Source organism: Populus alba, chromosome 2, assembly GCF_005239225.2.
Source record: "Populus alba chromosome 2, ASM523922v2, whole genome shotgun sequence".
NCBI classification, from domain to species: domain Eukaryota; kingdom Viridiplantae; phylum Streptophyta; class Magnoliopsida; order Malpighiales; family Salicaceae; genus Populus; species Populus alba.
The window spans coordinates 10475977-10489577 of record NC_133285.1 but is presented as its reverse complement, the minus strand read 5'-3'; the positions used below and the strand labels follow the sequence as shown (position 1 = coordinate 10489577).

General features: G+C 33.1%; 2 protein-coding genes across 3 annotated transcripts; both read right to left on the bottom strand.

The window, feature by feature from the left end:
* Nucleotides 1–901: 901 nt before the first annotated feature.
* LOC118044435 (soluble inorganic pyrophosphatase 1) lies at nt 902–3826 on the bottom strand. 2 transcript variants are annotated; one of them, XM_035052701.2, is made up of 10 exons: nt 3593–3826; nt 3273–3340; nt 2635–2767; nt 2500–2528; nt 2176–2241; nt 1916–2023; nt 1728–1793; nt 1489–1609; nt 1305–1386; nt 902–1193 (listed from the first exon to the last, which is right to left on the bottom strand). In XM_035052701.2, exons 2-10 carry the CDS (start codon nt 3318–3320, stop codon nt 1151–1153), a joined length of 696 nt encoding a protein of 231 aa, XP_034908592.1. In that variant the 5' UTR covers nt 3321–3340; nt 3593–3826; the 3' UTR covers nt 902–1150. The 2 variants fall into 2 exon arrangements, with proteins under 2 accessions (XP_034908592.1, XP_034908593.1); XM_035052702.2 differs by lacking the exon at nt 3273–3340 and having other exon boundaries at nt 3593–3823.
* Nucleotides 3827–7128: 3302 nt separating this feature from the next.
* LOC118044438 (probably inactive receptor-like protein kinase At2g46850) lies at nt 7129–10277 on the bottom strand. Its single transcript, XM_035052705.2, is given in 4 exon segments — nt 7129–8390; nt 8642–8725; nt 9074–9236; nt 9238–10277. Coding segments are annotated over 4 exon segments (1926 nt in total). The 5' UTR covers nt 9844–10277; the 3' UTR covers nt 7129–7317.
* Nucleotides 10278–13601: the final 3324 nt, after the last annotated feature.

Sequence of the window (13601 nt, the reverse complement as noted above, 5' to 3'; positions counted from 1 at the left end):
GGGTTATGCTATTAACGTAAGAATTTATAATCCTCAATTAAAGAAATTGAACCTGAAAGCAACTAGTGGGTATTTAATTGGTTATATAATGAACTCTAAAGGATATATGCATTATTATCCTTCTTCAAGTACAAGAATATTAGACGTAAAAAATATTAAATTCCTTGAGAATCTTAGTTTGGAGTAATCTTTCTAAAATAATAAAAATTGAGGAAACATAAAATTCAATTAAATGACATAAAAATAAAAGATAATTGGTTATTATTGTTCAAGAAAATCATTTAGATAATTTTGAACAATAATCAATTAATGTGCAACTAGTTCTTGATAAAGTAAACTCACATTAAAAAAAAATGAATTAAAATCTTCAAGAACAAGGAGACCAATACCTCCATCTATCATCACATGATTTTTTGTTTCTAAAGATAAATTAATCATTTAAGTGTGGACAAGACACAAAAAAAAATCACTTCATGCCCGCTTCCAAGGCCATTTGTGTTCTGTTGTTAAGAGTAAAATCATAATTTTACTATTTCAATCAATAATAACTGTGAGCAACAGTTAAAAAAAAAAAAAAAAAAAAAAAAAGCTAGGGTAAATGTTCTGCCCCTTTTAGTTTTTTAATCTAAAGTCACCTGGCTGAACCAACTTTGTAGCAATCCCACATGCTTTGATTCATTATTCCAGTGAGATTGAACATCAGTGTCTGTTGAGAAAAACAAGTGGATGATATCTTAAATCTGAGAATGAAAACTTCAAAACCTGAAATTCTGGTGTTCATCCCACAAGATAACGACCTTGCATTGTTCTTTCAGGTAGAGAATGCTGCATGGTCTTTCTGTGCCCGAATTCTCTATTTATATTTGCAATGTGCGCCTCCGCTTTCAAAGGAAAAGAAAAGTTCTTTAGAGAGAGTACTTCATAGTTTGCATTATCCTTGATCACCGATTTAGCACATTACATTATTACTCAAACATATCAATGATCTAGCAGCATTGTTTAAAACAAGCGAGTACCATAAACAATTCAAATTACAGAAAGTCAAAATATAAGTTTAAATATAATCTTAAATGACAGTTGATGATCCCCTTATTAGAATCAAAGGAATTCCCTTGAAGGAAAAACATGGGAACACGGCCAAGTCAGCTGTCTACCGACGCAGGGTGTGCAAAATGTACTCAGCATAAAGGTCCCTGCAACAAGCAGTAAATGAGTTCAGAAGCAATGTTTCTGCATCAAATTCAAGACCTGGTATTGGAAGGAGATGCAGGAACATATCCCTTTTGTCATTTAGAGAAACTTACATCGAGTACTGGATAGCTTCAACAGCAGTATTTGAAGGTAAGAAGTCATTAACTGCAACCTCCTTGTTCTCGTTTTTCTTGTCTGTGCAAGTGTGTTAAGAAACCAGTAAGCCTCGCATTGTAAACCAACATCAAACAATACTCACTAAAATTAACAGTGGTCAATGCAAGAGAGAAAGGATACAGTCTTCAAAGAAACGTCGGATCTCAGAAAGACGATGGGGGGCCAGCTCCTTTATGTCAGTGTAGTGCTTGTACTCAGGATCATCGGCACAAACTGCAATAATTTTGTCATCTTTCTCTCCCTGCGTTAAAATGATGGGTAATTTAATTGCATTCTGAAGGAAAGAATTATCAATGGTATAAAACCTAAACCTTTTAAGTATCAGTGATTCAATTTGCTTCACAATTCCAGAAGATTACCTGGTCAATCATGGGCATAAGTCCAATGGCCCTGGCTCGTAGAAAACAACCAGGAAGGACAGGCTCCTACTCAGATCAGAAATTCAGTTGGATCACAATTTGGGAAATTCAATGCAATTAGGTTTGTAGGAAAAACATTGAGCAGAAGGTAGAATTTAAAATTAAATATCGAACAGAAATCAAGTCACCTGCATGAGTACTAAAACATCCAAGGGATCATTGTCTTCACATAATGTGCGAGGGATGAAACCATAGTTGTGGGGATAGACAACTGAGGAGTATAAAATCCGATCAACCTAGCATTCATTTGAACAGAAAAAATAACAAAAGGCTGTGAGAGAAAGAATGAAGTGAAAAGGAATCAAATTCCATGGAAAGCATTTCCTCCAAAGTTCCAGAGACTAGGACTAATATTTTTCAATTTTGATGGATACAGATATAATTATACCTTGATTAGTCCTGTCTTCTTGTCCAGTTCATATTTGACCTTACTTCCTTTTGTTATCTCAACCACCTGTTTAATCCAAGATAAAGAAACAAAGAATCAAGAAAACACTCAAACTAGGAGCTTGGAAATTTCGAATGCACACTCTAGTTACAAGTCACAATTGATTCTTGGGAAGAGAAACATTGGTGAAAAATTGAGCAAAGAAACATATGATTGATGCAATGTTTTGCATATGAATCATAAATGTGTCCTTCCTTTCAGTTTTTATTTTGGGTCTATGATGTTTTAACTTATTTGATTGATAAAGTTAGTAGAAATACTCACGACATTGAAAATGTGGGGAGCTCCAGGCCCTGCACAAAACATTTTTTTTTTTTTTGCAGCACAATTAATTTCATAATTATTCTTGAATACAAATCAAATATAAATGACAAATACGATCATCTTCTGCAAAAATACCAATTTCAAGATCATGCCAAGGATGTGCAGCAACAGTTCTCCTTGACAAAGACGAAAGGATTCTCTCGTTCAGACGGGGCGCTTGGTGCTTAGTTTCAACTTCATTTTCTTGTGTTTTTGTTACGTCACTCATCTGTAACCAGAAGAAGAAATTACTTCATTGTCTGATGATGATTGTTTAACTTGCAAGAAATTATTCTCAAAGAAACAAAGCTCAATCCAAGGCAAGTCTCTATGTGGTATAAAAAAAAAATTAAATTCAAATCAAGTCTCTCTATGGTATAAGCATGCTGCCCAAGAGGGCCCGAGAAAATGCAGATCATGGATCAATTCATCCATGCACTTTAAGCTTACCTCACATTTTTTTTGGGTGTAATATAGCTAAATGAATGAACACTGACCTAGTGTCATCAAAGACTTGGAAATAACACACAGCCAGACGATTGAGAATCTAAACCAGTTCTTGCAATGTAAGGTTACTAAGTAGTCTAATACAATGAATCAACACCATCAACATCAAAGAACTTTAATGTTGTGAAGGTGATATATCATAGAGATTAGCATGCGTTTGCATTTAATTGGATCTCCTGCTATTATATCATTCTCAGGAATCCATGACTATAAATCTAAATAAACACCTTTTTCTTTAGTGAGGTTCGAGATGAATATCCCTCTGATCTTGACATTAGCTCACAGTTCTTTGTATCTAAGCCAAAAAAAAAACCAAAGTTTCCCCCATTAAATTCTTTTTTGGGATTTGTGCATATTGACAGGAACCCAGAAAAAAAGGCAAAACATAAATCACGATATAACATAAAGTCTCATTTAAGATTGGAAATGCATCACGATATCCAAGATCGAAGAGTATCTAGGAGTTCGGTTGGGGAGTACTTAGAAACAATCAGGAAGAGAAAAAAAATAAACTTTCTTTGAGCAAAAAGAAAGAAAAAGAACATACCTTGATCGATAAAGAAGGGACAGAGACAAGGGTTAGGGCAATGCGCGAAGGATATGTAGTGTATTAGGGTGTTATGTATGGTATTTATAGAACGGAGGGAGGGAGAGAAACATGGGCTGGTCAAAACGTCGTGTACGAAGTGGAGAGAAGGTAGCTTGAAACCTCCTTCCTCGAGCGATTTTTGTGCGCAATGAATATGAACTATAATGTAAAAGGACCGATAAGGAAATGCAAGGATGCGAGTCTTGCTGCTTAAAATTGAACTTGTCCATGGCCATTTCTCAAAAAAAAACAAAAACAAAAAGCCAAACCCTGTTACTTGTACAATGTTAATTCAAAATTCCAACCACTTATCTCCAATTAAATTCTTTTGGGATTTTAGCCCTTGAGCTCCAAGAAAAAGGAAAACATCACTCCTACTGCACGCAGTTTAGAGGCATGAGCATTCATTTTGTTTTTTTTGTAACTGTTTAGCTTATACACAACTTAATTAATTACTCGAGATATTAAACTTAACAACCATGTAAGTTTTTAGTGATCTTTAATTTTATATAACCCGAACTAGTAATCTTTTAAAAAGCAAATTCAAAACATAATTAATTGATTTACACCTCTCAAAATTACTTTCAATTTTTTTTTTTATTAACGTAGGTGTTTGGGTTAGTTTGTGCACATCTTAATTAATCAACTTGAAAATATATATTTTTTTTTTCAAACTAGAGAGACTAGTCCAAAAGGTTTTATAAGTATTTTTTTTTCTATTTAGTTTAGGAAATTAAATAACATTCTTAATAATTTTATTTTTACTAGTTTGTTTAAAATTTTTACTGTTTTCTCTTTATTTTCAAGTTTTCTAATTTGTTTAGTTTGAGTTTTGAATTTATTTAACAAGTTTAAATCATTGTTATGAAATCTAGCCTTACAAGTTGGCTCAAGACCCAAATAACCCAAAATCTTGGCCAAGTTTCAAATAGACAATAACCTGAACTTGCAATTAACTTCGTCAAACCCAAGCCTTCTATAATTTTTTTTTTTTTTTTACATTCACATGAATAGTTTACTAAATTTTTTTATGTGGTATGTGTGTGTATATGGTCTATTTCCACATGAATTGTTACTTAACTTTTTAATATAGAATGTTAAAATTTTAAATATATATTTTTAATTTTTTAAGGTTAAACTAAATCAACTTATATGATCCGGTTTTTTGACCGGATTAATTCTCCTGGATGTGCTAACTATAATTTAATCCTCTGTGAAATGAAATATTCAATAACAAAAATAAGAATTAAGATTTCTATATAGAACCTTCTTATAAATTTTTGTATTCTTGAACTTACTATCTATCTTGTGCTGTTTCAAATGCGTCAACAACCTAAACTGTACCATTGCCATTGTTTGAAACTGGCGAAAAAGTAAGGCGACAACTACGTATCCATCATGTCTTGTAGCATCGGCCGTCTACTGGCCACGAAGTCTTTGGTCTGTGGAGAACATATTCTTCCTTTTTAAAAAAAAAAAAAAAGAAACAAAAAACAGCTAGGGAAGTCTTTACCTGCCTTTCCATCTGCTGGTCCAATTTCTCCAACAAGTCTCCAGCTAGCTGCACGTTTCACTGAGGGAAAATCCCTTGCTGTCCGTGGTTGGGTTTCTATTATGGGAGCGGGAGTGTAAATGAATAATAACGGTTAATTTTTTAAAGTATTTTTATTTAAAAAATATATTAAAATAAATAATATTTTTTTATTTTTAAAAAATATTTTTGATATTATTTCATTAAAATAATTTAAAAATATTAAAAAATATTAATTTAAAATAAAAAAAATTAAAATTTAATTTTTTTTTTTTTAAAATACAAAAATAAATAACATCGGTTAGTGAATGGCGCTCAGCAAGGCCTTGGTTTATTTTATTCCTCTATTCTGTGTGGACAAAAGTTTATTCCTCAATTTGATGCTGAGTTTTGAGTTTTGTGCACTTTCACGATAGGAAAAGTCTAAAAGAAGGGACATTCGCATATGTATCTTAAAAAAAAAAAAATTTCTTAGGGGGGAATAAGATTGTTCCCTCTTTGTTATGCTTCTTGTGCTACCATTTCTATGTTTAAGATTGTTTGTTTTTGTATTTTAAAAGTATTTTAAAAAAAATTAAAAATTTTATATTTTTTTATTAAATTTAAATTAATATATTTTTAGTGTTTTTTAATTATTTTAATGTGCTAATGTTAAAAATGATTTTTAAAAAATAAAAAAAACATCATTGATATATATTTTAGTACGAAAAATTATTTGAAAAAATAATTACAACTATACTGTCAAACAAACTCATGTTAATAACATAGTTATTAAATTCGGTCTGAAATTGATTCGAGCAAGAGATTGGGTCCTAATCACATAGATTGAATTGAGTCAACTCGAAAAAAAATTTAAAAAATATTTGAGGTTTTAATATTACACATAAAAAGTTAAGAAATAATCTATGTGGATATAAGTTATACATGTTATAAATAATGAAATTTAAAAGATTAATTTAAAAAATTTGTTATCCCACATTGAAAAGATAATGTCCTGTCATTTTAAATTAAAGTATTTAAATAAAAAAAAGTTTCTTATTTCATATTGAAAACACATAACTTTTTTTTTGTAAATATAGAATATATACACTAATGGATTTCTAATTCTACATTGAAAAAATAATTTTTTTTTTAGTATTTATAAAGTAAACATTGATATGAGTTAATTTCGAATAATATCTTATCTATCCATTAATTAAAAACTTTTTCTAGTATTTATAAAATAAAATTTAATACAAGTTAATTCAAATAATATCTTGTCCATTCATTAACTAAAACTATTGCTTATCTAACAGAATAAAAATGTTCTTTGGCATTTACTAAAAAAATACCTATAGATTTAATTCTTCAGTTTATTAAAAACAATGTTGGCATGGAAAAAAAAAAATAAAAAAACAGCTTAGCAGGTCATAAAAAAAAATGAATATTAAAATATAAAGGATCTTATCGGATTTTACCGGTCACCTAAATTTTAAATTGACTCTAACAGGTCAAATAATTTTATTCGAGCCTATTGGATGTTTTGTCAAATTCAGACCCGGATAAAATTCCAGGTTGATCTATCGGGTCGGGTAACATCTAATATCTATGGTTAAGAGTTGATGTCATTCTCAAGAGATCAAAGCTATTTTACACCATAATAATAATAATAAGAAGAAGAACAAACAATCGAAATGAAAATGTGAGCCATCAGATCTCGGAACTCATTAGAAAGTCTCGTGTGAATTGTTTTTCTTGAAAGGAGAGCCTCATTATGGAGTCCATGCCCAGTTAAGCTAGCTTCACAAGACTGTTCTGGTCGTTCACCAGATGGGAAAAATCAAAATCATTCATGCACGGCTATAAGAAATGAAATCCCCTCAAAGAAATCAGCACTCACTACTTAGAAGATCTTGAGCGCCATTGCCAGCATTCTCAAGCTATATCAATGAGTTCTATTGCTGCTTGTTTGCTAGAAGTAAGATGCATTCAAATAAATATATATATTAACAGTAGACAGTAGAGAGTTGTGCAGTGTTTGAATCCTCAAAATGAAAATGGAAGCATACACGACTGGGCTGGAAAGCAATGTTCTTGTTCACAAGTGAAATAGACGAGCTAAATCCTTTGCCAAAAACTACTATTCACATCGAGAACAATTCTCCTATTGACATCAAGGAACATATATAGAGTCAGGAGACATGGATATCATTTGAAGGAGGCTGGAATTTGAGAAGGTCTCTTCAAGTCCACGTCCCCGTTTACTACTTCCATCAATGCTCTCTTTTGCAATGTGTATCAGTTCCCTTGCAACCTCAACCATTCCAATCTTACCATCTCCGCCAAACAACAGGCATCTTGTGGCAAGGTCGGCAATTACCTGTATCTGATCCCGGCGAAATGGCGGTTGCTCGTGATAATGGAGACCCGGATCCACGATTTCTTCTAGCTTCCCACTTCTGATTTTTTTCAACGCTACAGCTGGGAGCTCCTTGTTTTTGGAGCCTGTAATTAACTCTAGAAGCAATACGCCAAAGTTGTAAACATCACTCTGGTGAATACGTGATCCTTCATGATTGCTGTATGAATGAGTATCGTTTCCAAGGCTAGTTGTAAATAGCTTGAACCCAGCGACTTTAACTGATAAATCTGCATCTAAAAATATGTTGCCGGATTTGAGATCATGGTGGAAGACAGGAGGGATGATTTCATACTGCAAGAATGCAAGAACACCTGCTGTTTCTGCTGAAATTCTCAATCTCTTATACCAATCAAGGCCAACCTTTTGTTCTCCACTCTGGTGCAAATGTTCCTCCAAGGTACCATTAGCAGGATACTCATAGACTACCAGTGGAGAGTAGACAGAGTTAATGCAGCATCCAAGGACACGAGCCATATTCCTATGTAAAACCGCAGATAAAACCTCAACCCTAGACAGGACCTGAGTGAGTTCTCTTTCATCACGGCATTCTACCTTGTGCACAGCTATATGTGTATCATCTCCAAGGACCCCTGCATAAATTGTACTGTTATTGCTGCTTGCAAGTTTTTGATCACCATCAAATCCTCTGGTAGCATTTTCTAGCTCATGGTAATTGAATAATCTAGTCCTGCAAGCTTTCCTAAATGAGATGGTGCTATGTAGATGAGCATGGTCAGGGTCGTACATGTCAGCCTTAACAGGCCGTTTCAACAGGCAAAAGAGTGCAATCAGGGAGGCAATGATGAATATCGGACCAACAACTCCTGCAAAGTAAGAGCAAAGAAAAGTTATGGATAGCATCGCGTCAATTCAAAAATGGATGAGTAAGGAAAACTCCTAAGGCACGATTGCTTCGCTTGTTTTCCTGTGAATTCTTGCTGGGAGAAAATGAGAAAAATACAGTTCAAGTCAATATTGCATTATGTGATTCTGCACTCAAATCATGCAAGTGAATTTATTATGAGCCCGCATTGCAATGGCCTGAAGATCTAGCTACTGAATTCTAAGTACACACCAGCTAAAATTGTAACCATTTTTCCCCTGTGCTTTTTTGCATCACGATCACCGCCTCGTGCGTCCTCTCCATCCTTGATGCTGGCTGTTAAGACACATTGAATGAAAGGAATTCGGTTTAATGCATGTTGGAAATAGGCTTATCAAACACATTCTGAGTCTTAGATTTTCCGCTATGTTTATAGCGTATGGTAGCGGGATCAACAATGTGAGAAATAGATTGAATGGTCAAACATCAAGACTTAAAACAGGATGCAGATATCTTTGAGAAAGTAGTGAAGGATTAAGGATGAACACTTTGAACAATCAGTAGTGTGTATACATGCCCCTTGCTTTTGTGTATTTGTGGAGTATTAATTAATAAAAAGGGAGAAAGACAAGATCAAATAACCCAATTTATGAAGCAATTACTAGGGTATCGATAGCTACTCACATTTCATGCATCCTTCTCCACTAGCATATCCATCACCAACGAATCCATCCTGACATTTGCACCGTATCCCTCCATCAACTGCTGTAGCATTTACAATGTCTGCTTTGTCACCACAGACTCCCCTGGATGAATTCTTTGGAACCGCCCATTCCAACTTAACCCCCGCGCTTTCCAGTGTTGGTACCGCGAGAAACAACCCAAGAAGAGAACCCCCGGCATCCAAATTTGGAAAACACTGAGAATCCATCTCCAAAATCCCATGAACTGTGATCGGAAAGGGGATAGCAGCAGGCAGGGGGGCCACTGCCACTGCCATCACAACCAGGCAAGTCAATCGTTTCACAGTCTGCTTTACACAAAGAAGAGTCCTCACAATCATATAAACCAATAACATTATCAACCGATATGCCAAAGCAGTCATTTCCTGCCAAACCGAAGGAATTCAAATCATTGTACTGTCGGCAAGTGGAGCTACCCGGAAAGTCTACTAATATACCATCGGAGAAGAATTCAAGGACTTTATAGCTTAGAGAGTCTATGTCGAGGTAAAGGGTAGTGGAGTTTGAGCAAGAAAGACGAAAAGCGTTGGAAACTGAAGCACAAGAAGTGTTGAGGTGAAATGGAAATGGGATACGCAACTTCCCGCATCTCTCATCACACTGACTAATTAATTTCTGAGGATGCTGCTGTGTTTCTTGAAGACAATGAGAAATGGGCGATTGATGGAGCCATGTGAGGAGAAACAAAGGTGCAAAGAGTAGAGCTAACATTGCCTTCGAAAGAGTTGACCGGAGAGAAAATCAAGGAAAGAATTTAATAGAAGCACTGGAAGAGGAGAGTGCAAGGGAGAGCTGAATATTCTTCACACTCCGTTCATGGACCAATATTGAAGAGAGAGTTAATTACAAGGCTCGCGAATACCAAATACATTGCCGTGTCAGAAGATTGTCACGAAAATGGTACAAATCACAAAGATGGTGGCAAGACAAGATCAGCTGAGAGAGGTGATGTGGGGGAGAGGGGAGGCATAGAAGTTGGAGAAAAGGAGAAGATTGGTCCGTGGAATGGGCTACATTTAGAATGGTGTGCTAAGAGAGAGCACTTCCGATGAGTTTAGTTTTAGCCTTTCAATCAAGTTCAATGGCTTGGATTATACAATACCTAATCTTTTCTCTAAAACAATCTGCACAAGTTTCAAGCTTTTTTCTGGGAAATGTAGATATAGTTTGAGAATTACGGAATGTCAGATCCATATATTACCTTGGAAAAAGCCACTTTTGCTAAATATACATTACCCCTTCTAACCCCAATGCCAATGCCACGCCTGGGGTGTATGTTACCCGCTTTTCTGGTCACTGGGCTGCTGACACCTGTGCTTTTATGCACCCTTAGGTCAGTTCATTCCTGTATCCAAACAGAGACTCAAAAACAATTTGAGTTTTCTCTTCTCGGTTCTGCCGTCACTGATGTTGGGATATTAAATTAATTAGAGCTACGTGCTCAACCTTAGATGAAGAAATAAGCGACCTTTTGTCTTAATCTATCTTTTTTTTTAAGGAAGAGAGGGTACTTTTATTTTTTTAATGTTTTGGTTATAGTTTTCAAGCACCTATGCAATAATATCCTCCGGGTAGGATTATATTAACACTACCGTACTGTACTAAAAAAACCCTTTGAAAACTTATGAATATTGAAGTTGTTTTTTTTTTTTTTTAATATCATTTTAATTTTTTTTAATAATCATTTGAATTGGTTTTAAATCGGTCAAGTCTATTAAATTATATAAAGATTACTATGAAAAAGTTTAACTTTAAAACCAGGCTATGCAAAGAGTTGACCCCACTTTTTTTTTTTTTTTTTTTCAATGTCAATATTTTTTTTTTAATTTTATCCTTAAGTTTTTTTTATCAATCATTAAGGTTGTATTTGGACCAATCAAGTCATGTAAATCACGCCAAGATAACTCCGACTCAGTTTAATTTTAAACTTGGGCTATGTAAGAGTTGAATCAAGGGTTTTTTTATGTCAATTTCATAATTTTTATCTCAATTTGTCCTCAAATATTTTTTCCTCGTTTGTCAGGATGCGGATCAACCAATCTACTAGGTCATGCCATGTTAAACCACACATTATTTGATTTTAAACCCAAGCCAAGCAAAAAGTTTGTTTGAGAGGTTTTTTTTGTTAATTTTATTCTCACACTTTTTTTTACCGAACATTTAGGTAGCCTTTGGAACAAACAAATCAATTGGATTACGTCGAGATAACTCTCATACAATTTAATTTTAAAAGGCTAGAAAAGAAGTCAGATTGAGATGTTTCAAGGTTGACCCGCTAGGCAAGGATCTAATAACAATATCAAATAGTTCTTTATGTCCTATATATCTTTTGTTACTTAAAAAAAATAGATGCGAGTCTGGACTTGTAAACTAGTATATGCTAAAAGGTTTGAGTTTTTTCCAAGTACTTCACTATTCATATGAACAGTAAAGTAGCTAATTTTTTTTTCAAGTTTTAAAACTTGTGTTTATTTATTTAAATCCTTTTAATAGTCTAATTAGATGAAACTAGGCTTGAGATTATAATTAAAATACAAAATTAGAAAAATGACTAAAATGTAAAAAATAAAGAAAATATAATTAGGGGTGGATGACAACAAAATAAATAAGGCCTGGTAAATAGGCCTACCTAAGGGTCGCACAACTAGTCTTTTATAAAAGGCCTAGACGCCTTAGGCTGCCTAGCCTCGCGCATCTAAGATTTATTTTTTTGCCTTGTTTTTTTCAATTCCACCATTCAACATTGAATTTTTATTCATTTTTTATTATTTTTTTTAATTTCATATTTAAATATTTTGTTGATTTTGTATTTGTCTTAATGATTTATTTCAATTTGCTTTTTATAGAGTTATTGTTGTTGCAAATAAATATCATGACATTTGGCCGGTATTCAGTTTTTAGAGTGTCTACTTTTTATCATATAATTAAGTCAAAACTAGTTTTAAAAAAGAAGTTATTAAACTTAATGGAGTCCATGACCCAGGTCTTGGATTTGGCAAGTTAAGTCACAAAAACCGAGTTAATCCAATATGTCGACGTCTCAATACTTAAAAAAAAAAAGATGTCACTTGATTTTTTTTTATAAGTTAAACCATGTTTTCACAAGTCTTCTAGGTTGCTTTTATACATGACAAGTCTACTAGGTCATATCGGGGTAACTCTCACACAATTTAATTTGAAACTCGGGCTAAATAAAAAGTCGTGTCAAAAGTTTTCAGGTTTAACCCACTAAACCAAGTTTAATACCATAGAGTTCTGAGTGACTTTGAAATTGTTCTTTACATCTAAGATTTTTTTTAGTACAACCCATAACATAACATGTGCAATAACTTAGTTTTAGAAAACACTAAGGCATATGGTGTTTTTCCTATAGCACCTTCATTATAGACACATATGCACTGTGGATTCACTATGCACCAAGTACTTTTTTTTTTCTCACCCCTTTTATGTTTTTTTTCCTTTCAATTTTGTCATTTCAAGACAAAGTTTAAGGCCAGTTTAAGTTAAAATGTTATGGAAGAACAAAATTAAAATACAGAGGACCAAAATGAAAAAAAATATATACGTAAAATGGGTAGCGATTTCAAAGTTTGCAATCTCCCTTTTACTTTCCTAATTATACCTTTTCAGTTCCTAAATATTTTTGCAATTCTATTTTGATACACAACTTTATTTCTCTTATTTTCAAATCTTAATTAGAGAGATGAGAGAGAAAAGTTAGCTGAATTCTGGTAATAAGAAAAGAAAGTTCTTGTTAGCACTAATTTTAGCCATTAAAAAAAGTTAATCTTAGTGTTTATAGGTTCTATTCAACATGAGAAGTATATCTTGAGTGTTCTTTCACCTTGAAATGTTTTGATTAGTATATTTGATCTTGGAAAAGTTTTGAATTTTGAGTTAATTACTTTTTTTTAGATAAATATTTTGGTTGTTTTAAGGCACTAAAAGAGGTTTATGCGGGTCTTTAGAATATTTTTAGGTAAAAAAAAGATTGAAAGGAAATAATCTATTAGGACCAAACTCCTGGGCACTTCTTGAAAGGGCTTTACTTTAATTTTTTTCCTTCTTAACTTCATCTAAATAAAAATCAAAGAGTTTATTTATGTAAAAAATAATGTATCAATATTTTTTTTTTTTTTAAGATTATGACAAGATTTTTCAATGATACAAGGGTTGTCAAAAAGTGGAAAGGCAAACAACAATCATTTGTGTTGTTTATATAAAAATACATTGGCTAGGTAAAAAAAAAAAAACAAAAAAAAAAATAGACAAGTGTGTTGGCCTATTTTTTTTAGCCATGGGCGCGCCTTCCCTTATTTCCATTAGGTCAAGACTCTTAGGCTTCTCTTGGAAGGGCTCATTTTTTGTTTTAAACTTCATCTAAATAAATATCAAAGAATTTATTTTTGTAAGGAATAATGAATCATTGCTTTTTTTTTTTTTAGATTATGACAAGATAAATATTTTTT

Coding starts and splice junctions, on each gene's coding strand:
- LOC118044435 (XM_035052701.2), bottom strand. CDS start 3,320: ATGTCAAGATCAGAGGGATATTCATCTCGAACCTCACTAAAGAAAAAG. Junction 1,610..1,727: donor TTATGCCCATGATTGACCAG/GTAATCTTCTGG, acceptor ATTTTAACGCAG/GGAGAGAAAGATGACAAAAT. Junction 1,387..1,488: donor CCGACGTTTCTTTGAAGACT/GTATCCTTTCTC, acceptor ACACTTGCACAG/ACAAGAAAAACGAGAACAAG.